Source organism: the organism of the source record quoted next, unplaced genomic scaffold (assembly GCF_019419815.1).
Source record: "Pyrus x bretschneideri cultivar Hongxiangsu unplaced genomic scaffold, Pyrus_bretschneideri_v1 Contig83, whole genome shotgun sequence".
Taxonomy (NCBI): domain Eukaryota; kingdom Viridiplantae; phylum Streptophyta; class Magnoliopsida; order Rosales; family Rosaceae; genus Pyrus; species Pyrus x bretschneideri.
In genome coordinates, this window is record NW_025999824.1 from 221,871 (window position 1) to 247,445 (window position 25,575).

General features: G+C 37.1%; 3 protein-coding genes across 11 annotated transcripts; 2 read left to right on the top strand and 1 right to left on the bottom strand.

The window, feature by feature from the left end:
• The first annotated feature begins 8,487 nt into the window (after positions 1–8,487).
• Positions 8,488–13,290, top strand: LOC103938675 (glycosyltransferase-like At3g57200). 2 transcript variants are annotated; one of them, XR_007255263.1, is made up of 12 exons: positions 8,488–9,018; positions 9,687–9,836; positions 9,966–10,018; positions 10,203–10,311; positions 10,400–10,534; positions 10,905–10,949; positions 11,211–11,398; positions 11,604–11,745; positions 12,076–12,122; positions 12,400–12,487; positions 12,618–13,021; positions 13,119–13,290. XR_007255263.1 is itself a non-coding variant. In XM_009348706.3 (11 exons), the coding sequence occupies exons 1-11, from the start codon at positions 8,656–8,658 to the stop codon at positions 12,951–12,953; spliced, it is 1,656 nt and encodes a 551-aa protein (XP_009346981.2). In that variant the 5' UTR covers positions 8,488–8,655; the 3' UTR covers positions 12,954–13,290. The 2 variants fall into 2 exon arrangements, 1 of the variants encoding a protein (XP_009346981.2); XM_009348706.3 differs by having other exon boundaries at positions 12,618–13,290.
• Positions 13,291–14,271: 981 nt separating this feature from the next.
• LOC103938676 (DNA-(apurinic or apyrimidinic site) endonuclease, chloroplastic) lies at positions 14,272–19,013 on the top strand. 6 transcript variants are annotated; one of them, XM_018645317.2, is made up of 12 exons: positions 14,272–14,393; positions 14,485–14,666; positions 14,781–14,881; positions 15,051–15,130; positions 15,271–15,522; positions 15,642–15,949; positions 16,673–16,783; positions 17,344–17,481; positions 17,558–17,605; positions 17,759–17,839; positions 18,295–18,454; positions 18,733–19,013. In XM_018645317.2, the coding sequence occupies exons 2-12, from the start codon at positions 14,625–14,627 to the stop codon at positions 18,852–18,854; spliced, it is 1,443 nt and encodes a 480-aa protein (XP_018500833.2). In that variant the 5' UTR covers positions 14,272–14,393; positions 14,485–14,624; the 3' UTR covers positions 18,855–19,013. The 6 variants fall into 6 exon arrangements, with proteins under 6 accessions (XP_018500833.2, XP_009346982.2, XP_009346984.2 ...); XM_009348707.3 differs by having other exon boundaries at positions 14,289–14,393; positions 14,474–14,666; XM_009348709.3 differs by having other exon boundaries at positions 14,289–14,387; positions 14,474–14,666.
• Positions 19,014–19,468: 455 nt separating this feature from the next.
• LOC103938673 (stress response protein NST1) lies at positions 19,469–22,899 on the bottom strand. Of its 3 annotated transcripts, XM_048576002.1 has the most exons (4): positions 22,747–22,899; positions 22,177–22,229; positions 21,361–21,770; positions 19,469–19,772 (listed from the first exon to the last, which is right to left on the bottom strand). In XM_048576002.1, the coding sequence occupies exons 3-4, from the start codon at positions 21,751–21,753 to the stop codon at positions 19,602–19,604; spliced, it is 564 nt and encodes a 187-aa protein (XP_048431959.1). In that variant the 5' UTR covers positions 21,754–21,770; positions 22,177–22,229; positions 22,747–22,899; the 3' UTR covers positions 19,469–19,601. The 3 variants fall into 3 exon arrangements, with proteins under 3 accessions (XP_048431959.1, XP_048431960.1, XP_018500837.2); XM_048576003.1 differs by lacking the exon at positions 22,177–22,229 and having other exon boundaries at positions 22,747–22,891; XM_018645321.2 differs by lacking the exons at positions 22,177–22,229; positions 22,747–22,899 and adding an exon at positions 21,896–21,950.
• Between the last annotated feature and the right edge of the window lie 2,676 nt (positions 22,900–25,575).

A 25,575-nucleotide genomic window follows, 5' to 3' on the forward strand; every position in this document is an offset into this window, starting at 1 on the left:
GTTTGTGTCATTTTCATGTAACACCTGCTATCTTAACGGATCATCGAGTGTCACACACATTATTTAAATGGGTTCTTAACAGGTCGGATCATTTTACCCATTAAGAAAAAAAAATATTTTTTAAAATTTGCACATAACATATTGTCACATAAATATTTCTTCAAAACATAAAAACACATTTGTCATTAAGTAAAGCCTAATAAAAGAACATCAATATACTACTACAAATTATCAAATGTGTAAGAATATGCAAAATAAAGGAGTTTTTTCGTTTCAAAGTTGTGGAACCTTTCTTAGAAGTTAAAACCTTGCCAACTCAAAGCTTGCATGTTGTTCTTTTTACAAAATCTTTCAATTTTCATCATTCATCATGGATAAATGGTAGTGGAACTTTGGCTTGATCTATTTTCTTCAAGATTATATTGATGATGTTTTCAATAAGGCTTTCCACATCAGAACTTTTCCGCATAAACTAAATATACAAAAACTAAACATTATAAACCATTCAAATTATGAGAAGTGTACCAAAAATAATTATAAAAAAGAAATAAAATAATAGTATTATATCACATAAAAATATATTACCTCATTTTCCAAATAGGGAATTAGGTTGGATTTGGGTTACCCGCGTGTATACCTGGATCGACCTATTATTTTAACAAGTGTTTATCGAGTTACCTGATAACGACCCAATTCGTGTCGACCTAAAACCTGTTAATTTCTTGTCTTTTAGAGTTGGGTTAACGAGTTGTCTAAGAAATGGCCAAACCTAGGTAAGGCTGGTGGGATTTGTCTTCTGTGGAACTCGGTCAAGGTGGCCATTAATATGATGAATTTAAGTTCTCGTTGTATCCATTGTGTCGCTAAGGATTTTCATAATGATCATGAACAATGCATTACGTTTGTGTGTGCTTTCCCCCAAAAACATTTGCAGGTAGCTCTTTGGGAGGATATCCTTAAACTTAACCCACATAATAAACCTTGGTACTTAATTGGTGATTTCAATAATAATGTGGATATGTTGGAGAAATGAGGAGGTTGTCAAAATAGAACGTCGTATATGGATAATTTCATTAACTTTTTATTAAAGGAAACCTTATATCTTTGAATGCGAACGGGTGTGCCTAAGACTTGGTACAATGGACATTCTAATAATACCATAATGTGGTATGTACGACAGGTTGGCACCTTCCTTGGATCCAAGGTAAGCGTATGGTGCGGAAGGTGAACGATCACGTGAAGACCCCCTACCCTCGGGCGGAGCACTAACACCAGGGTGCAGGATATAAATCACTGAAAGCAACTCATCATAATCATACACACTACCATCACAACCATTGCTATATACTCACTTGAAACTTACATGAGCGTCCACAACGTCGAGCAGTAATATGCACAGCTATAATAAAGCATATTCTAATATGTAATGCATACGACATGGCATTTAAAACGTAAACACAATTTAAACAGTTTTTGGGAAACATAAGGCATATATATAACTCAAAAGCCCACTCACTAGTATGTAGCCGGGTCGTAACCTCCAAGTCTCGCCTGGCTGTGCTCGTCCTCTAGAAATGTCTCACCTACATGTGAAACAATTATTTTAATGTTATTTTTAAGCACATAACCATCTCTATGAAATAACTTCTCATACGTTGCTCAATTGAGGTGTTTGAATATACTATCGTGGCCTACTCAACACCCCAACCATCCTCGTATTTTCAGAATAATTTACCAACATCCCACACACCGGCCAAGCGCGGGCACATGCCTAACACACGAACGGATTCCCTAATGACGTTAGGGAATATTCCATTAAATATCAGCATATACCGTCTAAAAACTAACGGTTTTACCTTACGCTGTTAGTATATTCCATCAAAGTTGACGGAATATTCCTTATCTTCTCCGATGGTTCGCCTGATTCCGGCACCGGCCACCGTTGCACTCATCGGTTTCTGGAAAAACTTTAATATCTTCACCATTTTTCAACCAAATTTATAAAACTTATATCAAATTGAAGCCTTGGATGAGTAGAACATGATCTTACCACTATGAAGTCCTAACACCGACTAAAAACAGTAGGAAAATACCTCGACACAACTGGCCAAACCTAAAACTCGACAGACCCAAGCGTTTCAATGTTCTAACCACTCCAAAACTAGCCTAGGATCCTAGTAGAAACGTTTAGGACCCTTTTTTGGCTTTAAAATACTGTGAAAAATCCACGATCATGTTGGAGTAACAGGGTACCCCGCCGGAGCTTGCGAGTTCTCGAGTTCCTGGCATCCTTTCTTTGAACAACTGGTATGATTAGGTTCGTAGGCTTGCAAGGAATCCAAAGGTGGTCTTTAGAAGTTCGATCTGTGGTGTTTGAAGGTTGAAGGCTCGGTTGTACGAACTGAAAGAATTTTCGAGAAAAATAGAGAAAAGGGAAGAAGGTTGCATATGTGTGTATATGTGTCCAACGGAATTGGGCATTTTAAAATGTCCTAAGTCCTAATTAGGCTGCATGGCCAAGCTCGTGCAATTTGGGTCCAACCCAATTTCCTCTCTTCCCTACTAATATTTGTAAATTTTGGAACGTGGTAATTCACCAATTCTCATTAAAAATAATTCTCTGTACAATACTACTATATGTAGCCATATGTTTACAATCAATTCCTACTAACCAGCTACTAATTGACAACTTATAATACAAGAAAGGAATGTAATCAATTACAATATATTGATAATATTGGCAAGTATCTTGATGATTATCCTTGACTTTCTCAACGCTCCCTCTCAAGTTGGTGAGTGAATGTTGCGAACTCCTAACTTGCCGAGCAAAGAATGAAATCTTTCCTTTCCAAGAGCTTTAGTGAACAAATCAGCAAGTTGTGATATGGAAGGAACAAATCCCGTCACAATTTTTCCTTCCATAATCATATCTCGAACAAAGTGACAATTAATCTCAATGTGCCTTGTTCGCTCATGAAACACCGGATTTGCTGCAATATGAAGAGCGGCTTGATTGTCGCAAAACAAGGTAGCCGGCCCTTGATCTTGAATTTGAAGATCTCGGAAAAGGCTTTGGAGCCATGCAAGCTCACAACATGCTGCTGCCATGGATCTATATTCGACTTCAGCAAAAGATAAGGATACAGTTTTCTGTCATTTGCTTTTCCATGAAATAAGACTATTTCCAAGGAAAACGCAATAACCAGTAGTTGAACGTCGAGTGGTAGGACATCTTGCCCAATTGGAATCACAATATGTCCGTTAACTTTAATGAATTTTGAGAGTGAAACATCATGCCTTGCCCTGGTGTGCCTTTCAAATACTTTAAGATGCGTAGGGCATCTTCCTAATGAGACTTTTAAGGTGATTGCATGAATCTACTCAATAAATGAACTGAATATGTAATATCCGGTCGGGTTATAGTGAGATATATCAACCGACCAACCAATCTTCTGTACTTGGCTAGATCATCTAATGCATTCCCATCATCAAGGAGTAATTTTAGATTTTGTTCCATAGGAAAACTTGCAGGTCGTAATCCTACAAAACCAACATCATTTAGGATATCCAACAAATACTTTCTTTGTGAAATGAAAATACCTTGTTTCGATCATGCCACCTTAATTCCCAAAAAATATTTCAAATTACCAAGATCTTTGATACAAAACTTGGTATTCAAAAAAGATTTGAGATCATCAATTGCTTTCAAGTCATTCCCCGTTATCAGTATGTCATCCACACAGATGAGAATCACAGTAAATGACTTTCCTCTTCTCTTAGTGAAAAGTGAGTAGTCTGCTTTGGATTGAACATAACCAGCTGATTGAATAGCTTGTGAGAACTTGAAAACCATTGCCGAGAAACTTGCTTTAACCCATAAAGCGACTTATTAAGGCGACACACCAATTTTCTCCCTGTCGCCGAAGACCGGGTGGTGGAAGCATGTAGATTTCCTCCATGAAATCGCCATGAAGGAAGGCGTTATGGACATCAAGTTGATGAAGTGACCATGAGTGAGTTTTGTATAACTGTTAGGCTCCAAAACAATAGATAATTGTGCAATGAAGGATTGATACTGGGGAAAGAGCCCTTGATAAGACAAGTAATTAGAAAGAGGATACCTTGTACTAGGACCAGAAAGCGAGGAATTGGTGGGAGATCAACGTAATGGTCGGGCAAACATAATCATGGAGCTTGGTTGGCGGAACTCAGATGCGATTGGAATGTCGCAAAGAGACATCAGCTACAGATGTTGGACACAGATCCAGAGAGACAGTAGCGGCAGGTTAGGCAGATGCTGGACACGGGTCCAGAGAAACAGCAGGCCCATCAAGAACGGCTGGGACTTGGTTAAGCCCGTCAGTGGCAGAGATGGGTATAGAAAGGACTAGAGAAAGGCCCAGGTCGGTAACTTGGTGGTTTAATTGGGAAGAGAGTTGGACTGGAGCGGGTGGATAGGAGATTGGGCCTGGTAGAAGGCCAATATTTGGGTCCGGGGTAACTGTTTGGAATTGAGGAGTTGTGTGGAATGGGAAAATAGTCTCATGAAATATGACATCTCGACTTGTAAAAATTTGTTTGGAATTAAGATCATATAATTTGTAAGCTTTTTGCCCGAAAGGATACCCGATGAAAACACATTTTTTAGCCCGAGCATCAAACTTATGTTGTGGCTGAAGATTAGTGGCATATGCTAAACACCCAAAAGTGCGTAAATGGGTATATGAAGGAGGGTGACCAAATAATTTCTCATAAGGCGTAAGCCCCGATAAGAGGGGGGTAGGAATGCAGTTAATTAGGTAAATGGATGTGAGAATGCATTCATCCCAAAAGTGCAAGGGCATATGTGACTGAAAATGCAAGGCCCGCGCGGTTTGAAGAATATGTCTATGCTTTCGCTCCACAACCCCATTTTGTTAAGGGGTGGAAACACAAGAGTGTTGAAAAAGTATGCCATGATCATTAAAGAAAGTATGCATAGAAACAAATTCGCCACCATTGTCAGTTCTAATGGTTTTAATTTTGTGGTGAAATTGTGTTTCAGCATAGGCAATGAAACATTTAACCAAAGATTGAGTGTCTGATTTATGACGCATGAGATAAACCCAAGTGCAACAAGTAAAATCATCAACAATAGTAAGGAAATAACGAGCACCCGAACGAGATGCTACTCTATGGGGGCCCCAAATATCACAATGTATAAGTTCAAAAGCATGCTTAGTATTAATATGACTTAATCCGAAAGACAATCGAGTTTGTTTTGCCAAAGGGCAGATGTCACAAGGTTTATTTTCAGAATGGGAAATTTCAGGAAAATGTTTAGCTAACAGTTAGAGTCTCGAGGGTGAAGGATGACCAAGTCGTCGATGCCACGTGACGGAAAAAACCTTGGGATATGAGGTAGTTGTCGGTGATGTCCGCCCTTTGGAGTCCACCAAATAATAAAGCCCATTACGTTGTTGCCCCCAACCAATCATCGTCCTCGTCTCCAGGTCCTGTAAAATAAAAAAATCAGGATAAAAGGTTACTGAGCATCCCAATGATCGAGTTATCCGACTAAAGGAAATTAAGTTGATAAAAAATGAAGCTATGCCAAGAACATTATAAAGAGATATTTTGGAACCAAAACTGTAGGTGCCAACAGAGTTTATGGGAACTTGAGTCCCATTAGGCAATGCCACGGGTGGTAGAGGTGGATTTGAGGTTGCATTAGTCAATGGAAAACTAGATATGTGGTCAGTGGCACCACTGTCTATAACCCATTGGAAAGAAGGAGGCCCACCTGCTATATTTGCCTTGGAATCAAGGCCCATCTTTTGACTCATCATGGACAAGAGTTGCTGAAATTGTTCGGTGGTAAGGTTGGGCATGGATGGTGCAACGGTGGATGCCATATTGTTGACAGCAGGTTTGCCGCTCGGCTTGTTGTCTCGCCCACCATAACTACTCAAACCACTGGACTTACCATGAAGATGGTGTCCCAGTGGGTATCCATGGAGTTTCCAACATGTTTCAATAACGTCATGATCCTTATCGCAGTACAAGCAATGTAATGGCTTCCTCTCGAATGATCTTCCTTTTCCATTGTTGTTATTGTTGCCACGGGTTGTTTGTACCACTATGGCTGCAGGTTCAACAAGGCTAGGCCTAATAGCCATGCCTCTCTGCTTCTCTTCTTGTGTCAACATGGAATAGAAGGATCGAATCAAAGGCAATGGTTGAATAAGCAAAATCTTCCCACGAATCGCAGAATACGAGTCGTCCAGGCCCATTAAAATCTGCAAAACCTTGGTTCTGTTCGTTGTTGGATTGGATAGCCCTGTAAGAACACGGCTTTAAAGTTTGGTAGGAATCCATCTCATCCCACAAACCCTTAAGCTTGGTGAAATACACATTGATAGGTTGTTGACTCTGCAAAAAACGTGCAAGGTCACGTTGGATTTCAAAGAGACGAGACACGTTTTGTTGAGGAAAAACATTCTCGAAGATCATCCCAAACATTTTTAGCTATCGTCATGTACACCACACTGATGGCCAGGTCGTCGGAAAGTGTATTGAGAATCCACATAAGGATCAAGTCGTTGCACCGTTGCCAAAAAGCAGATTCTGTGGGCTTTGTCTTCACAGATGGTTGTTCAACACTTCCATCAACAAACCCTAATTTGTTCTTCGCACTGAGTGCAATTGACATGGAACGACACCAAGTGCCATAATTTTCACCGGTAAGTTTGGTTGAAACTGAGCATCATTCCAGGATGATCAGAATGATGAACGTAGAAAGGACTAGCAGGATCACTAGAGGGTTTAAGTTTGGCCATTGCTGATTTTGTTTCAATGCCAGACGTTGAATCCTCCACCATAATCCATGAAAAAAAAAAAAAAAAAAAAAGGAACTAAGAACCCAGGAAGGGCTCTGGTACCATGTAAATTTTGGAAAGTGGTAATTCACCAATTCTCATTAAAAATAATTCTCTGTACAATACTACTATATGTAGCCATATGTTTACAATCAATTCCTACTAACTAGCTACTAATTGACAACTTATAATACAAGAAAGGAATGTAATCAATTACAATATATTAATAATATTGGCAAGTATCCTGATGATTATCCTTGACTTTCTCGATTTCCTCTCTTCCTTACTAATATTTCCACTATGAATCCAACTTGGCCACTAATTCACATCGACACCCTCATAACCTCAAATATCAATAATTTTTTGTCAACGGGGCAATAATTTAAACCATATACATACATTCACATCACAACGCTCACAAGGGAAAAACCGTCATTTCCACAAGTTCAAGGATATAATAAATTTTAATTTGGGACGGGTCATCACAGTATAAATTTATAAAATTTGGCTAAATGATTAGAAGTTTAATTAGAAGCAATGATTTTTGTATTTAAAATTAGCGAGAGGTCCTATATTCAAAATGCTATGTGCATGTTTATTTTTTTTTCAATTTTTACGAATTTTTGTTTGGTTGTTAATTTATTTTTAATTACTAGCTAGTTTTGTTTGGTTGTTAATTTATTTTTAATTACTAGCTAGTAACTATGTGAGTTGCTATTTTTAAACATTCGTTCCAATTCAAGTCTAATCTTCAACAAAGGGTAATGTGTAAACTAAATTTTTAGACCAAATTTGCAAATCATATGACGTGTCATCCAAATGTTTAATTTGGTGCCCTTTCATTAATTACACATATCCCTAAAGACTTGAAAATATCATTATTTTTTTTAATCTTATATTGACAAGGTTAGTAAATAAGAAAAAACACCACACGATTTATATATTAACACTTTAAAAGTTCAAATGGAAGACAAAACTCATAATCTATCTACTTGTAAGCCTGAAGTTTTTTTGTTTCCTTCTCTCGATACAAAATAAATTAGTTTTTCCATATTTCTAAATTACTGAGTTTGAAGTGTTTTTCTAAATATAATTTTATCAATGTGTTACATGTAAAAACAAATAATTTTTTTACATGAAGTGAGGGCACATTTTTTGGCTTTGCCCTAGGCCTCAAAAATCTCTGGACCAATCTTGTTTGTAATGTTGCAATTCGAGACAAGTAGTGATCTCGCAATCTTCTTTTTTTTTTTCAAGTTTTTGAATTGAATAAATTAAAAGTAATTAATAAATAAAAGAAAGACAAATAGTGCAAAAGAGAAAACGTGAGTGAAAAAAATCATTACTCTTAGAAATTCATGGATCAGAAACTAAAAATAGGAAGAAAATTTCTTCAAAAAAGAAAAAATGGAAAGAAAAGAAAAAAGGAAGAAAATTTCTTCAAAAAAAAGAGGAAGAAAATTTTTTCAAAAAAGAAAAAATGGAAAGAAAAGAAAAAAAAGGAAGAAAATTTCTTGAAAAAAGAAAAAATAGACAGAAAAGAAAAAAAAGGAAAAAAGCCCTTTCCAGAAAAGAAAAAGAAAAAGCAAAAAACTCTGAAGGCCAGTAATAACTGTCAGTCTCTGTTTTTCTTTTCAGGAGGGATTTCCAACGCCCTTTCCTTCCCTTCGGTTACAAATTACAACTCAAAACTCTCTCGCTCTCTCTCTCTCTCTCATTACATATACGATTCAGACTATATATATATGCGCAGACCAGCGACCTCATCTCTCGCCTGTCCTTCTCTCGTCAACCTCCCATGGCGGGTCTCTACTCTTCCTCCAGACCCACCTCTTCTTCCTCCTCCTCGTTGTCGTCCCCATCTTCTTCTTCCTTCCAGACCTTCGCTTCCCGCCTCCTTCTCCTCCTCACCGTCCTCCCCCTGACTCTCGCCGCCTTCGCCTTCGTTCTCCAATGGCGCGGCGGCCTCAATGACCCCGTTACCCGGTGGTCGCCGGATCACCACGATTTCCCCGGCATGGTCCAGATGGGTGAGGTCCAGCGCCAGGCTTTACGTTCTTCGGGTTCCGACTGTGTCGATATTCTGGGTCGGAGCCACTCCCCCGCCTTCCCCTACTACAAGGATTGGAAGTTCGATTACGCCTCCGATCTGAGGCCCAAGGTCTGTGTGTGTGTTCGATTTGATTTGATTGTTTGATCGCCGTTGATGTTTGTCGAAATTTGATTAATGGTGTTTGGATTTGATTTGATAGATCGTGTTTGGATCTTGGGATCTGATTGGCTCTGAGAATCTACGATTGGAGATTTGTTCTGTAATACATTACGTTTTGGGCTTTCTGGCATTTATGTAGTCATTTCTGATTAATGTCTAATGATGTCAACGTGCCATTTCTGATTAAAAATGATTGGATTCTATTATTTAGTCTTCAATGTCTAAATTCTACAACGATTTTCGGGTTTCATGATGTAAGTTACAGTTGTACTAACATCAGCACATACTATCGGCATGAAGAGGCAATTTACGACCGGTGAGCTAGTAAATATATTGGGGTCTTGACTTGTGGATGGAAGCATGAATTGAACCAAATTCAAAGGAACAACAATTATCATTTTACGTTGAAAGAAAACCGAAAGAAAAGGTCAAGCAGAATTTATGTCACGGGTGCTTTAGGTTTGATTTGGTTTATGGAAAAGTCTCATGTTCTATGTTTTCCATGGAATTTCCAGTTTTCTGTCTCTAATGCGGAATCATGTTTCCGGTTGATCTTAGATGTTTGATTTTGCGCATTGATTGCCATGATGTATGTTTATGAATTTTTTATGTGCCAGATATCCATTCAAACAAGCACTTCAGCTGGTTTAGAGCAAACTTTGCCATGGATCTTTTATCATAAGGTTATTGGAGTATCAAACTTTTTCCTTTTCGTGGAAGGGAAGGCTGCGTCCCCTAAAGTATCTAAAGTTTTAGAAACCATTCCGGTGAGTTCTAGTTCAATGCTTCACTTGGATATATTACTAGTGAACAAAACTCAGTTGATGTCTATAAGTTTAGTTTGTTTTTAGTTTTGGTTTGCCAACTTCTCATGGGATACAACATCCATATTATAGGGAGTGAAGGTTATATACAGGACAAGGGAATTGGAGGAGCAGCAAGCTAAAAGGTAAGTGTAAGATAAAGAAGACAGTCCTGCAGTTTTTTGACGAATGACTAAATAAGCTAAGATTAGAGAACTTATTTTGAAGAGAAAATTTCAATTTAATGAAAAAAGACAGTCCTGCGGTTCTTTCATGTTGTTACTACTATGATCTGATGGTTTATTTATACCTTCTGTTTTGTTTACTTAGCCGGATTTGGAACGAGACTTGGCTGTCAAGCTTCTTCTATAAGCCGTGTAATTATGAGTTGTTTGTGAAGCAGTCCCTTAACATGGAGATGGCTATTGTCATGGCAAGGGTATGAATTTTTTCTTCTATTGCACACATCACAATTTCATTTCTTTCCGGCTTGATATAGTTTGTAACATTTTCTTCTACTATTTTAGGAAGCCGGCATGGATTGGATCATCCATCTTGACACTGATGAGCTAATATATCCAGCGGGCACTCATGAGTACTCTTTGAGACAGTTGTTGTCCGATGTGCCTGGAAATGTTGATATGGTTATCTTTCCAAATTATGTAAGTGACTTTTTAGAGATAGTTTCTTCGGCACATTATATGTCATATGGGTTTTTAGGGTATACAGTGAACAGTGGCCATCTTCCATTGTTTTAACGTTCAACTCCAACTGTAAAGACAAGTTCTGATCTTGGTTCTCTAGGGAAATGCTAAACTTTATTGTCTAAGCTACACTGCACCCTTGAATGTGGATTTTAGTCTTGTTACTAAAGATGCATTCATATTGACCTGTGAAAAAGATGAAGTATTTTGTTGATGTCAAGAAATTATAGTTGATCAGACTTCTAGTCTCATTGCTTTTTACATTAATCATTGACATTAATATGAGACTTAGTTTAATTTATAGTGACATCTGCTTGTGTTTCTTCAGGAAAGTAGTGTAGAGCGTGATGATATCAAGGAACCTTTCAGTGAGGTATAATTTATTTAAACGCTTCTTGTCCATGTTTGTTAATACCAAGTAGAATTAATAGTGATTGAAGGTCAGCAACATGTGTTTTTGGTTATTATGGAGAAGGATGATTCTCTAAAGAGAAAAAGGACAAAAAAAAATCATTTCAAATGCGCATGAAGAGAAAGTGAATTAATTTTGTGGAATCATTACAGTTTTTGCTTTTATGAAAAAAGAGCACAACAAATTTTTGTTGACCAAAATCAGTTATTGTTTATGTTGTAGGTGTCAATGTTCAAGAAAAACTATGACCATCTTCCAAAGGATGTATATTTTGGAAATTATAAAGAAGCAACTAGGGGTAACCCAAACTACTTTTTAACATACGGAAATGGGAAATCAGCTGCCCGAATTCAAGATCACCTTCGCCCTAATGGTGCACATAGATGGCACAATTATATGAAGACACCAAAGTACGGCTATTCTATCTAAAATATTTTATCAATCTTTTAAACATGCATCTATATAATGCTTCTGTCCTTTTTGTAATCGACTAATTATTCCAGTATAGTCCCAATTTACAGAGGATTGTAAACGGTCTTTCTGCTTGTAGTTTATCACTGGTGTTCTCCTTGTGATATATATTTACTTAGCCTTCATCCTTGTGATATTTCATAGTGAGATCAAATTGGATGAGGCTGCTATTCTGCATTATACATATCCCAAATTTTCTGATTTGACCTCTAGACGTGATCGTTGTGGTTGCAAGCCTACCAAGGATGATGTTAAAAGATGCTTCATGTTGGAATTTGACAGAGCTGTGAGTTCTGAACTTCTTATACCTTTGTTCTTATTTTCTTTGTTGCCTCATATTTTATTCTGCTTTTGCCTCTTGACATATTACCATCTATTTTAATCTTGATATACATTTGTTATGTTTGTAAATTTATTAAGAATGTTATTGTTGTGGTAATATTTGAGATTTGTTGGAGATGTCCTGGGACTACTACATATGTTTCTATGAGGAACAAGCAAGTCTTTGAATGTCACCATATTTCCGATATTGGTTTTTCTTATCAGTGCAGTTGTCTCGACAGTTGGTTAAATTTGATTTGTCATGCTCACACTCCTTCCTCTTTATCTTTTGCAGGCATTCATAATTGCTTCAACTGCAACAGAGGAGGAAATGCTTAACTGGTAATAGTTTTTACCAACAGATTTTCTTATCCTTAACTTTTAGTTGTGGGAGCTTGTTGTGTGGCAGTGAAGAAACATTTACGCATTATGACACATTAATCATTTCATTTTAGGGTTTCTAGCATTTGTCTAGTAATAATTGTCACTCTACTACTACAAAAAGAAGGATTTTTTCAAACGATAAATTGTTGGAAATCCTTGAGAGCTGGATTTAAACAGGTCTCACAATTGAAATTTGTCAAGGTTTCTATTCTAAAACTCCCTTCTGTTGGTTTAGGTACCGGGAACGCATTGTGTGGACTGACAAAGAGCTCAACTTAAAACTTTTAAGGAAGGGCATCTTGACTCGGATTTATGCACCGATGGTTAGTTCTGCAGTACTGGCTTGCCTTGCTTGTCTTTCTTGGTTCAATGAATATGGTAACTAATTTCGTGTGTTGATATAATTGCTGTGAGCTTGGAATCCTGAAACCTTTTGAATTCATTCTGTTTCAGGTCATCATACAGGGATTAAGGGAATCAGGTGTTTTCAGCTCCGTAATTGCATCAGCTGCACAAACAAATCTCACAAGAGATCAGTTTTTGTCCTCGGTTGAAAGTAGCAACTCCTCTAGGGAATCAACATCTGGGGCAATTAATTCAAGAAAGATTGGTAAACTACTAGATTCTCAAGCAACTGCAAGAAGGGTCTTGGAATTCATAGACGATGCTTCTCACCCGTTGGCAATTCCACCATTATCTCCTCCTGGCTTGGATGAGGATGATTTTCAAATTGACGTACAACTGTCTTCCAATCCCAATGACCGAGACCTCATCAAGCTTCCCGTGTGAACAAAGCATATTGAGCAATGCCATTTTTGTTGAAGAGAAAAGTTCGAGGGAGTGAAAGAAACAGACAGGTTGGTCTGCTGTTGAGATGAGGTGTTTTTTTTTTCGTTTTTCAGTTTTTTATGTGGTTCTTCCCGATCATTACCCAAGCGCTGATGTACATTACAGGTTTTAGATTAGGAGATTGCAGAGGTTAAGAGGTTAGAGGGGATTTCCCGGTAGGTATTCAAGAACCGGCCCGATTGCTGGCGACTGTAATTCATATTCTTTCTCCCGTCACATTCGTTTGTGTTTATATACAACATTGGATGGGGGTTAATACAGAGATCCTTTTACCTCATTCTCGCAAATGATATATTGTCATTGACATCCTTGTATATAAAGCCACACTCCACACATGCATGCACCTGTTTACCTACTTAGGTTGAACCAATTCCTCCTCCTCCTCCTCCTCATCCTCCAGAGGCTTACAACCTCCCGACAAAATATTTCAACGCAACGTTCATGTTTGGCTTTTTCTTTTATTTCTTGAATCTGCAAGAAACCATGGCGCGAGACGACGATGAAAGACAGATGCCTTCGAACTAAAACCATAGAAAGAATGAGGAAACCGAACCGAGGTCACAGAACGAAAAGCTGAACTGAATGGTGACTTCATTTTTCGGTTTCGGCAAAAAACCGAACCGAACTTACCCTTGGATGTTCTTATCGTGAGATCCATCTACTTCTCAATCTAGTTTTAGTGGTATTCCTCTTCACTTGTAAGTGGGAGGTTTTAAATTCGTTTCTCGCCAAACGCAAAGTTGAACCACATTAATTTGGCTGGCCCAATGAAATACTATTGTTTTTAAAAAAAAGTACAAAAACAAAGTTGTCGACTATGGGTTGGTTTGGAATTGTGGTACTTTTAAAAAAACCAGCTTATTAAAAAAATCTGAAACATTAAATGTATTTTTGATAAAACAAAAAAAAAATGCTTTTTAAAAAAAACTAATGTCAATGACACTAGAAAAGCATATAAAAGCAAAAGCATTGTCTACTATGCTTCTAAAATATATATTTTTTTAAGGAATAGTAATCATTTCCCATTTAAAAAATTTAAATGACAAGTATACCTTTACATGTTTTACAAAATTATAATAATTATCCTACATTATTATCTTCGACAATTATTATATCACATTAAATATTATATTTATTTTAATCATTTAACATATCTACAATAATTTATATAAAAATTTCCGTTCAAATTTCATCGTCAAATTGACGGTTGTACTTGTACGGACACAAAGGAAGTTAAAAAAATAAAATAAATAAATAAAAAATAAAAATAAAAAAAAATTAAATAAATAAAAATCATATTTCTCAGTCTGTCTTTGCAGCTTGGTCTGGAAGAAGAATGCAATTAGGGTTTAAGTCTTTCCTCAATCTCAGCAGGTTAAGGTTAAGGTTTTTTCTATGATTTTCAATTCCGTATGAATTTAATTTCAGCTACATTTGAAATAACTGACGACCCATACCAGTAGCTTCGCAGTTTCTCCCACGAATTCCACAACCGGAACAAGAGCATTGGATTCTCTTATTAGATTGAGAGTACCTCAAGCTTTTGTGCCTAAACGCACCGTCTCGACTGCTTCCCCCACAAGAAAGAAATCCCCCAAAGCCAAAGTACCAATGAGTTCCACAAACCCAACTCCTCAGAACCCTATTTTCAAGGTTCTACTTGTATAAATTTCATGTATTTTATTCTGATTTTTCTATTTATTTCTGTTTTTTGTTTGTTGGGTGATTTGCAAATAGTGTTTGTTAGTGATTGATTGAATCTCTTAGGAAGACGATGTCGAAAGCAATGAGCTTGAGATTGAGAGTTTTAAGGATGACCCTGCACGAATCGAGGCAATGACGGTTCACCAACTCCGAACTACGTTGAGGTAAACATTTCTTCAAGTCTTAATTTTTTTTGTTAGTCAACACTCAAATGGGTATGTTCCTTTTGTATCAAGTGTGTATGGTATTGATAGATAGCAAGTGGGGATTTGAGTTGAATATTATGATTTACAGTGCTTGTAGAATGGTTTGAAACTTTAAATTGCCTGCCAGGAATGTCGGTATCCCTGCCAAAGGTCGTAAATGCGAGCTTGTGTCTGCCTTGAAGTGCTTTTTGGAAAAGAAGATAGATGGTACCGAATTTTTTTTTTCATGTACTGCTCCAAAAGTTAATGAACTTATTATTAAAATTGATTTCATACTATTTCTTTCTTTGTGCCTAGTTCCTTGGACTTGAATGGTTAGGACTTAAGAGTTCATTTGCATTTATCAGGTGAAGGTTCTGTGGTAAGACAAGGACAAGTGTCCTCCATTTCTATTGAAAATGCATCGGGTCAAACCAAGGCTGAAACTTCATCTGATGGAGACCATGCTCAAAATGTCGACACTGTTTTGGAGGGTTATGAACTGCAACGGAATAAGAGAAGGTTAAAGCATTCGTCAGTTAAGAGTAAAACTCTTGTAGGCGATAACAAAGTTGCCACGAAAAAGGAGAAGCTGTCAATTGAATATGATGAGGTTTCAGGTGCTGTAAAATGGTTCCATGGATTGTCTTAATTCAGTGTATTTTCATATTTTTATCCGGGTTCAGTTAACTTAATGATGATGACTGGTTCTGCTTGTATACTGTTGTTATCTGTCTAGGTGAGAAAATCTCGAGGACACGGAGGAAAGTATCTTCAGAAGCTATTAGCGTTGATGTCAAAACTGATGATAAAGTGGCTGAGCCGTGGACAGTTCTTGCACACAAGAAACCTCAGAAAGATTGGATTCCTTATAATCCTAGAACAATGAAGCGTCCACTGCTTCCCAAAGATACTAAATTTGTGAAGCTTATGTCTTGGAATGTCAATGGTTTAAGGGCATTACTTAAGCTGGAGGGATTCTCTGCTTTGCAGCTCGCTCAAAGGGAAGATTTTGATGTACTGTGTTTGCAGGAAACCAAACTGCAGGCAAGTATTTTAGTTCTAATTTTTACCTTTAAAGGGTCAATTCTTGTTTGATAATACAGTTAATGCATCATTGTTTTGTAGTTACATTTTATTATATCTACATGCTTTGTGATTGGCAAAGAATTGGCTGATAGTTTGGACTCTGAACGTGCTGAGCAATGAGTGACATTATCTTTTATGTTTCAACATGATGGGCTATCTAAGGCTTAAAGTTCACTCTCAAGAAGGCTCACCGAAGAATAGGTTTTCATTTCTGAGTAAATAAAGGTCAATATTTTTTTTTTTCAATCTCTTTTTGTGTGCATCAACTATCAAGATTGCTTCACTACTTGCACTTGTATAGTTTTGGTCACTTATAAGAAGAAAAAAAAATTTTGGTGGAGTTTATTTTTACAATAGAAGGAGATCTTTTATTGTAATGCAGTGCTTTACTCTGAAATATTCATGCCAAGTATACCGGTAACCATTCCCTACTTTGGACTCTTAGGTTGTTCGATCATACTATCAATGTTTGAGGTATACTGATTTTTTCCATTCGAAACCTTAGTTTATAATTGGAACTGGACTTTTGTGTCTCACCAGTGATAGAAAAGTATATTTTCTATTTGGGACAACCAAGCTACATCTTATGCCTTTGTCCTTCTAAAGTTAACTATAAGACGTAAATTGCGCCCATCTTTCATTTTGCTTTTTCTATATCAATTATATTATGTTTTGGAACAGGAGAAAGATGTTGAAGATGTGAAAAGGTCTCTGATAGATGGCTATGAGAATAGCTTCTGGACATGCAGTGTTTCCAAACTTGGTTATTCAGGAACTGCAATTATATCTCGGGTATATAGCTTCTCTCTTCTTGAAGGCAGTTATTTGATGTCTTTAGAAAATGAAGTATTTAATGTATAATGGTCTTTATTTATACCTGCACCATGGCTCCTTAATGTTGTGTTAACCTCACTTAATGCTTAATTCTGGTCAGCTATTTATTTGTGTGAACAATGTAGATTCTAGGCTTCTAGTCCAATGATAATGAAATCTGTGTACTACTTTAGTCTGTGTCTACCTAGTTTTAGAATTTTTCGAGAATTGAACTGCAGCTGCTAATTTTTTCTCTTACATATGAATAATATAGATGTCAGCAACAAAGTTGAGAGCAGTGATTTTTGCCTATTACCTTTTTTTAAAAAAAATGTTTCAAACGCTTATTGGGTCAGAATAAAATTATTTTGATTAATTCTTGCTTTCTTATTTGAATGCAACTATTCATTTTTGTTTCTACATTGATATTGTTTTTCCATCTGTGGTATTGGAACAGCAGAGTTGGATTTGCTTTTATCCATTCATGAATTTTATATTGGTTAATCTGCTAATACAAATTGGCGTTCATCATCTGACAGATAAAGCCACATTCTGTCACATATGGCCTTGGCATACCCGATCATGACAGTGAGGGGCGGATTGTAACAGTAGAGTTTGACTCGTTTTACCTGATAAGTGGATATGTTCCTAATTCTGGAGATGGTTTGCGAAGACTGGTAAGCATTTTGCAGCCAAGTTCGATGTAGTATTTAGAGGTGTCTTCTCTGCTAACAGTCGCAATTTCTTTTTTAGTCATACAGGATCACAGAATGGGATCCAACTCTCAGCAATTACATGAAAGTAAGTGTACTATATTTTTACCTCTATTACGGCACAATACTCTTTTTTTTTTTTTCTGGATCAAAGAAATTTTTTATGCTTTTGAAAAAGCATAGCTGATGTGATTATTTAATAATTACTTGATGCTTTTGGGCACCTTCATTTTCAACGCAGGAGCTGGAAAAGTCAAAACCTGTCATTTTAACTGGTGATCTGAACTGTGCTCATCAAGAGATAGACATATATAACCCAGCTGTAAGTTCTCCAGATTTTGTTGTCAGTAAACCTTTGTTGTTCCCTGCAGATCACTCAACATAAGGAAAAGTATCTGAGTTTTAGGGTATCTGTCTCAAGAAATATATTTTATAAATCAAGGTTATCGATGTTTGAGATTTTGACAAACAAAATGAGCATAATTTCAGCATTAAGTTCTACGGTTGAATCAGGGGAAAAAAATTCTGTAGAAGCTTTAAGTGGTGTAAATTCAGCTTGTCACACACCTGTCTGGTGTCATTTAATCTGTTCCTACTTGAAAAAACGAATCCTAAATTTGGGCCATTAATTTGCTTCAAATTTTTTTTAACCTTTTCTTAGGAAAATTGAGGTGGCAAATTGAACATATTTAGGGGATGTTATGCCTACTCGGTGACACAGCTTATAGCATACTATACTGATTTTATTGATGATCTTTTTTCTTAATACACCTATAGGGAAATAGAAGAAGTGCCGGGTTTACAGATGAAGAAAGGCAATCCTTTGGGACAAACTTTTTATCCAAGGGATTTGTGGATACCTTCAGAAGGCAACACCCTGGTGTTGTAGGCTATACATACTGGGGTTATCAGCATGGCGGACGCAAATTTAATAGAGGTATTTCTCAATCTGTATTAAGTAGATTTCATTATTCAGATTTGCAATTGCATTCGAACAAGTGCTTGATGGTATCAAATTATACCATATAGTTATGATCTAAGTGTTCCTATGACCAGGCATTCTAAGCATCCATTATTTGCATACTGATTTTGTGATTCTTGGAACATGTGTGTGTGTGTGTGTGTGCAAGCGCGCGATATTCATATCTAAGGAAAGATTTTTTTTTTTTTTCACCTTCAATAGTTCAGATTTGTTGTTGTTATTGTTCTTGCTAGGGTGGCGGCTTGACTACTTCCTCGTCTCAGAATCCATAGCGGACAAGGTTCACGACTCATACATTCTCCCTGACGTTACTGGTAGCGATCATTGCCCTGTAGGTCTTGTATTTAAGCTGTAGGTAGGACGGTGAAATGAAATCCAATTTTGTATGGGCATTTGAAATCGCCTAAAGACCAAAGTAGTACATTGCAAAATTTAGAGGTGGAGATTTTGTATTGCCTTCCGTCTGTAAACTTCAACTCTATGTTGTAATATAATGACTGAACCAATTGATGAACTTATTTGTTTAAATGTTTTGAAGTTCATTCCCAACAAGACTCACCTATGAATCTTTGTGAGCAAATAAAGTTATGGACCTACAGGTCTTGTCGAGAATAACTATGTTTGCGCCGCAAGATAAATGGACTAATTTCCTATAATCTTGGAGATTCCCACAATCTTGGGATTGGCTTAAGCCTCAAGTAATCACAATCGTATAACGTAAAAATATCCATTACTAGGTATCCTCTAAAATTCTCCTTGTTTAATATGGATATCACTATCCTAAAAGGTCTATCTCCCGACTTTTATTAGGGTTGAACATGGGCAATGCATATTCGGCTCTCAAATCTCAATCGCTCTCTTCCCTACTGCTTACAATCTTTACGCTAACTTGACCGTAAGAGAACTTATGGCTGGTATCACACCAATGCCTTCCAAAATTTAGAGCATATGAGGACACAAAACAGAGAGTTCAGTTGAAAAAGGTGTACAAATTTTGTTAAAAATGAGGACTCGGTACAAAACATACTAAGTCTCGGTTATCTTGTCTATCCGGTGAAACTACAGGATAGCACCACTTGGCCTATTTAGAAGTGAAATAGACTCAAAGGGGTGTGGTATCGACGATGGCTTCTAAAATCTTCTTTTCCAGCTCTTGTTCATCGATCCACATGGAACTCTTACGCCGCAGCAGTTCTTTCTCATCTTTTTTCATCTCTTCTTTCTGTTTTTCCTTCATCTTCCAATTCTCAAGCTTCTCTGCTCTTTCTTTCAACTGTGCATTTAGACAAATCAAAACACATAAGACAAGTGAAAGAAACATAGAAGCAGTGTCGAACAAGAAAAGAAAAAATAACCAGCTCTCTTTCCTTCCTCTCAAGGACATTGATTGGATAAAGATTTTCAATCAAGTATAAAATTGTCATTTATTTATGTAACCCGCGAAGGTAGACTCGCATGCCACGATTACTCATGTGATTTTACTTTAGATATTCAAACCTTGCATACTTAACAAAGAACAAATCCCACATGTCCCTGCCAAAACCACGGGAAAGGAAGTTGCATCTCCGACTGATACACTTAATCCTTTCATCTAAGCAATGCAATCTCAACTACATGAGGAGAGATAGAGTTGGAAAAGCTTGAACCCCATGTGCACTCTAAAAGGAGAACTCTACCAAGGAAAACAACGACTTTACCTTCTACCTCAAACAAAACACCACTTCCCCCCACACCACTAAAGCTATATATTTCTTTAAACGATCAAGGAAATCTCTGACAATCAATACATTTAAGTTCACCAAAATTTTTTAACCCTCATTATTCATGTTATCACAGTATGAGCTCGGACTGTTAAAATAAAACATGTCAAGACACCAGTGTCAACTATTTTTTTCATCAATGACTATAAACATTTACTCAAGTTTTAGTTGGTACAGGAATGGAAACTAAAAGAATATGCCAAACCAGATTTTTGATCAATGCTTAACAAGATAATTAATTTTATTTTAACGGGAAAAATTTCACCATTGAACATTTATAAACCACCAGATTAGGGTTTTAATCAAATGTTAAGTTAAACAACATCGATTTGGACTCTAAACTCTAAGGACCTTCTTAAAAGCCTTCTTTTTTGATAAGAAACAATTTGGTCAAGGAAATTAAACCTAAAAATATCTCAAGGTTTACCAAGCGTACAAATGAATGTCAGCTTTTACTTTTTACCTAATGAAAATTGTTTTGAGATCATGGTCAGAAATGCACCATGCATATTATCAATGAATAGACTGATTTACCATCAGAAGAGTTGGATAGCACAACAGCACAAATAGATCCATTATGAATGTCTTACTTTCTAATGCTTTTATGGGTTAACATTTCCGCATAAATAACAAAGATGCTAACATATCAATCTAGCCAATTCCTAACTACTGGACCATTAGTTATTGTTCTCAATCTGCATCTAAACTCAATCAAACAAGGTAAAAAAAAAAGAAAAAAACTATCATCTATCTTTACCATTTACTCCTATTAGATCTTCCCATTTTCTCCTACAAACCAAACTGAAAAGCCAAAAAAGATTCAAGGATTCAAAGTTTTCTCCTTTTTCTCATCTTTCCAACAACAAAACAGATAATCAAAACCAATTAGAAGACCTAAATTTGAAGCAAACACAAATCAGAAACTTCACCAACTCAAATTCTCCTCCGCCCTCCCATTTCCACATGACAAACCCAAAAAACCAAAAACCCAAAATTTCAAATTAATTAAAAACCCAAGAATTTCGTTCCATTTCCCACACTTTCTCAGCAACCAAACGCCGGAACAAAATCAAAATCGGAGAAAAATCAGATTGCACATACCAGCGTTTGCCGGAACTCCTGCTCGGCAACCTCACGCTGCTGGGCGCGGACCTTTGCAGCCTCTGCCTTGAGCCTCTTGCGCTCCTCGTTCTGGAGCCTAAGGGCTTCTTTACGAGCCTCGTCCTTGCGAAGTTTCTCGAGCCTCATGAGCTCGACCTCCTTGATATACTCCTTGCGGACCTCCTTGACCTGCTTGGCGTAGTCTCGGCGGAGCTGCGCAAGCTTGGCCTCAGCCTCCTTGGGGTCCTTGGGGGCATCCCAGCACCCAATGAAGGAATTCGGTTCCGTGTACTGGTGGTTCTGCTGGTGGCTGTTGTGATGAGTTGGCTTTGTGCTTGTGGAGAAGGATCGCAGGCGTAGTGCGCGGTACAGTGAGCGAGAGGTGGTTGACATTTTTGTGTGCTTTGTCACTGTTGAGAGCATAGTCAGTTATATGCCCGTATTCAGTACTGGTTCAACAGACATGGAAAAAAACACATTTTCTGCAGCTCAAACATACAATACTCATATCATACGGAAATCCGTATTATACAACCTTAATAAAGGCCATCATCGCGGCACCAGAAAAGTGAGGGAGAACCACCAGACACGTATAATGATATAAAATATATCAAAGAATTGGATATATCCGTGTGGTTTTTCAGTTAATCATTTTATATCCGTGCTTTTTCTTACAAACCCTATTTTTTTTCTTATCAATATGGACACATACATATATAAAGCAGTCAATTATATCACAATCCAATCAGTGCAGATAAACATATCCATAATATATACACACACACACACATGAATTATATGTATGAAGAGACTAACCTGCAAATGAAATTATTGACCAAAAAAAAATACAAATGAAATGTTGTTGAGTCCTGCAGTATAAAGAACAAACGAAAGTAAGTATGAAAGTGAAGCAGATCAGGTAAGGCTTTAAAATCCAAACTTTAGGACCTGGATGTTGAATTTCATATATGACAGTATAGCTAATAAACAGATGAAAATTGGATAGATTTTTTACTAACTTAATTTGCTTAGCAGAAATTTAAGATATTTGGGGTTTTCAGGCACGAATTCGTACGAAATTTGATGACATTTGGTCCACACTCGTACATACTAAGAAACAAATTGACTCAAAAAATTGATTGTGTTAGAAAATTTTCAAAATCCCAAAAAGAAAAGAAAAAAAAAAACCTTGATATGAAACCCTAGAAAAATACCCACCAAATCACAGCTCAAACTTGACCAAAATCATGATCAAAACTTAAAATTAAACAAAAACCCGCAACAGATTTTAACCATAAAAGAACCCAGTAGGACTGAGAGAGAGTGAGAGCAATCATAAGAGAGAGTGGAAGAGAGAAATAGAGCTTTGGAGAGGGAGAGGTTCACCTGAGTGTGTGTGTGTGAGAGCAGAGCTCAGTCGCACCAACCAGGAAGGAGGAAGCGTTTGAAAGCGCAGAGTGCCAGACGAGGCCCACGGGTATTGGGCTAATGATTTACATGGCGTTTCTTTTTCTTTTTTTGAGAACTAAAAAATAAAAAATTGAAATCTTATTCGATGACAACTAAAAACTAAAAAAAACTGAAGGTTAGTTTGTAAAATTTCAAGGGTGTTTGATAACTATCTCGTTTCATTTTTATTTTTTAATTTTTGTTTTCAGTTTTCACTCAAATCATGATAACAACTTCCAATTTAAAAAAAATAAATAAGAGTAAAATACAAAAAACTACCTTAATTATTGGTGTCATAATATTTTCATACATCATCTTCTAAAATTGACAATGTCATACCTCATCTTTAGAATTTGTGCCAATGTTATACCTTCCGTTAGCTTGGCCATTTATTTCTCAATTAAATGCTGACGCGGCTTCATACTGACCCATTTTCTAATAAAAAATTATTAAAAACTAAAAAAAATCATTTAATAATTTTTAAATATTAAAATAATAAAGAAAAGTAAAAAATTAAAAAAAAACCCTCACGTCCCATTTCCCACCCCCTCCCCCGGTCTCTCTCTCTTCTCCCCCATCTTCATCTTCTTCCCCTTCCAGCACCCTTCCTGCAACCCAGAAAAAAGAAGAAGAAGAAAAAAAAAAACCAATTTATCTTCCCCCCCCCCACCCCCGACTCGCGATTTTCCCCGACCCCCTTCCTTTCTTCTCCCGTCCCGTCTTCCCTAAACCCGCACCCACCCTCGCACTCACTACCTGCAATCCAAAAAAAAAAAAACCAGGAAAAAACCCAGTTCGTCCGTCCCCCCCCCCCACCCAACTTGTAGAAGAAGAAGAAGAAGAGAGAGAAGAAAAATAAAATAAAATAAAATAAAAAGGAAACCCAGTTCGTCCCTCCCCCCTGCACCCACCCTTTTCCCTCCACACCCATTCCCCCTATTTTCTCTGTGCCCAGGTTCTCAACCTTCGGAATCGGCCTAGCAAAGGTTTCCTGATTCCACCTCAACGGGATATGGGTTTTTTTTTTTTTTTTTTTTTTTGGGTTGTAGGTAGTGGGTGCGAGGTTAGGGTGCAGAGGGTGGGTGTGAAGGTGGGGAGGTTGGGTGCGAAGAGTGGGTGTGGGGAGAAGAGGGGGTGGGGAGCGGGTAAGACAAATTGGTTTTTTTTTTTCCTCTTCTTTTTTCTGGGTTGCAGTTGTAGGAATGGGAAGAAGAGAGAGAGAAGGGGGGGGAAGAGGACGAACTGAGTGTTGGTTTTTTTTTTTTTTTTTAAATAACTTTTTTTTATTATTTTAATATTTAAAAAATATTAAATGATTTTTTTTAGTTTTTAATAATTTTTAATAGAAAATGGGCTCCGGATCAAGCTACATTAGCATTTAACTGAGAAATTCACGCCAAGCTAACGAAATGTATAATATTGACACAAATTCGTAAGATAAGGGTATGACATTGTTAATTTTAAAAGATGAGGTATGAAAGTGTCGTGACACCAATAGTTGAGGTAGTTTTTTGTACTTTACCCAATAAATAAACACTATAAGCCAAAATGTAAAACAAAAGTTTAGACACTCAATAGGCTGTTAAATATCCATTTCATTTTTAGTTTTCTGAAAACTAAAATCTTATTTAGTAACTATTTTCAAGCTTCAAGTCCACATGTCTGCAGCTTAGATTTAGATACTACCACGAGTCCAGATTCAGATTCTCCATTGCCTTAGGATTTGGGAGTAGCCAAGAGATAGCCTCGGGTTCATCTCTAGTCACCTTGGAAGAATGGGTTGTTAACACTAAATCCCCGCCTAGCGCCGTCTAGGCCCAACCTAGGCGCTAGGCAGCTAGTCACTGCCCCCATTAATGCCTAGACATTTGAAAATTAAGAGAGGGCGCCTAAACCTGCTAAGTGCTCGCCTAGACCACCTAGACACTAGCCTAACCCATCTAGACCCGTCTAGGTACTTACCTAGCCCACCTAGACTTGCCTAGGCACCTGTCTAGGTTGTGACTCACTTAGACAGAAAATAGATAACTTTCATTTTGCATTTAAAAAAAATAAATAAATTGTAAGAGACTTGTTGAATACTTAAATGAACACATATTATATATGTATTCTCCATATATTTTATTATGTTCCAATACTTCATAATATATATGTCATTCTATTTTGTAGTTTATGATAAAATTATATATATTTTAAGTATAAATAGACACTTATTTACACGAACTATAATAGATTTACTTAAATCTGCCTAGTTCGCCTAGGCGCTAGGCCCCAGCCTACTGCCCGACTAGCGTCTAGTGTCTTGTAGAACCTTGGTTGTTAGTGGCTGGGTTGGGGCTAACATTGGCCTGTGGTTCGGTGGGAAACAAAGGGCAAGACATTGATTTTTTTTTTTTTAATATCCACGTGGGGGCATATTGACATGAAATGCCCAATTATTGTTTACGTGGGCGTCACATTATTAATTAACTTAACAGATATATGAGAGTGTCCTAAAATTATAACTTTAGGTACCAGATTGGAACGAAAAAAAACTTGATAGAAATGGTGAAAACAAAGAAATTTCAGGGTAGTAAACCTTAACCTTTTATTTTTTACTTTTTAACCTTTGAGAATTTTTTGGTAATAAAAAATTTGATTTTGACAAAAAAAAAGTAAATAAGGACTGGATTTGGATCCTCTCCTGAGGAGGGGGTTCGAATCATCCTAACCCAATAACACGGACTGCTGGATTTTGATCCAATGACTACAAACAGGGAGCCCCTC

Excerpts from the sequence above, each read along its gene's own strand:
- LOC103938673 (XM_048576002.1), bottom strand. The coding sequence starts at position 21,753 with ATGTCAACCACCTCTCGCTCACTGTACCGCGCACTACGCCTGCGATCC. Across the intron at positions 19,773-21,360 it reads AGGAGTTCCGGCAAACGCTG|TTGAAAGAAAGAGCAGAGAA; the intron begins GTATGTGCAATC and ends CTAAATGCACAG.
- LOC103938675 (XM_009348706.3), top strand. The coding sequence starts at position 8,656 with ATGGCGGGTCTCTACTCTTCCTCCAGACCCACCTCTTCTTCCTCCTCC. Across the intron at positions 9,019-9,686 it reads CCTCCGATCTGAGGCCCAAG|ATATCCATTCAAACAAGCAC; the intron begins GTCTGTGTGTGT and ends TTTATGTGCCAG. Across the intron at positions 11,746-12,075 it reads TGTTGGAATTTGACAGAGCT|GCATTCATAATTGCTTCAAC; the intron begins GTGAGTTCTGAA and ends TATCTTTTGCAG.
- LOC103938676 (XM_009348707.3), top strand. The coding sequence starts at position 14,350 with ATGCAATTAGGGTTTAAGTCTTTCCTCAATCTCAGCAGGTTAAG. Across the intron at positions 15,131-15,270 it reads TTTGGAAAAGAAGATAGATG|GTGAAGGTTCTGTGGTAAGA; the intron begins GTACCGAATTTT and ends TGCATTTATCAG. Across the intron at positions 17,606-17,758 it reads CTCTCAGCAATTACATGAAA|GAGCTGGAAAAGTCAAAACC; the intron begins GTAAGTGTACTA and ends TTTTCAACGCAG.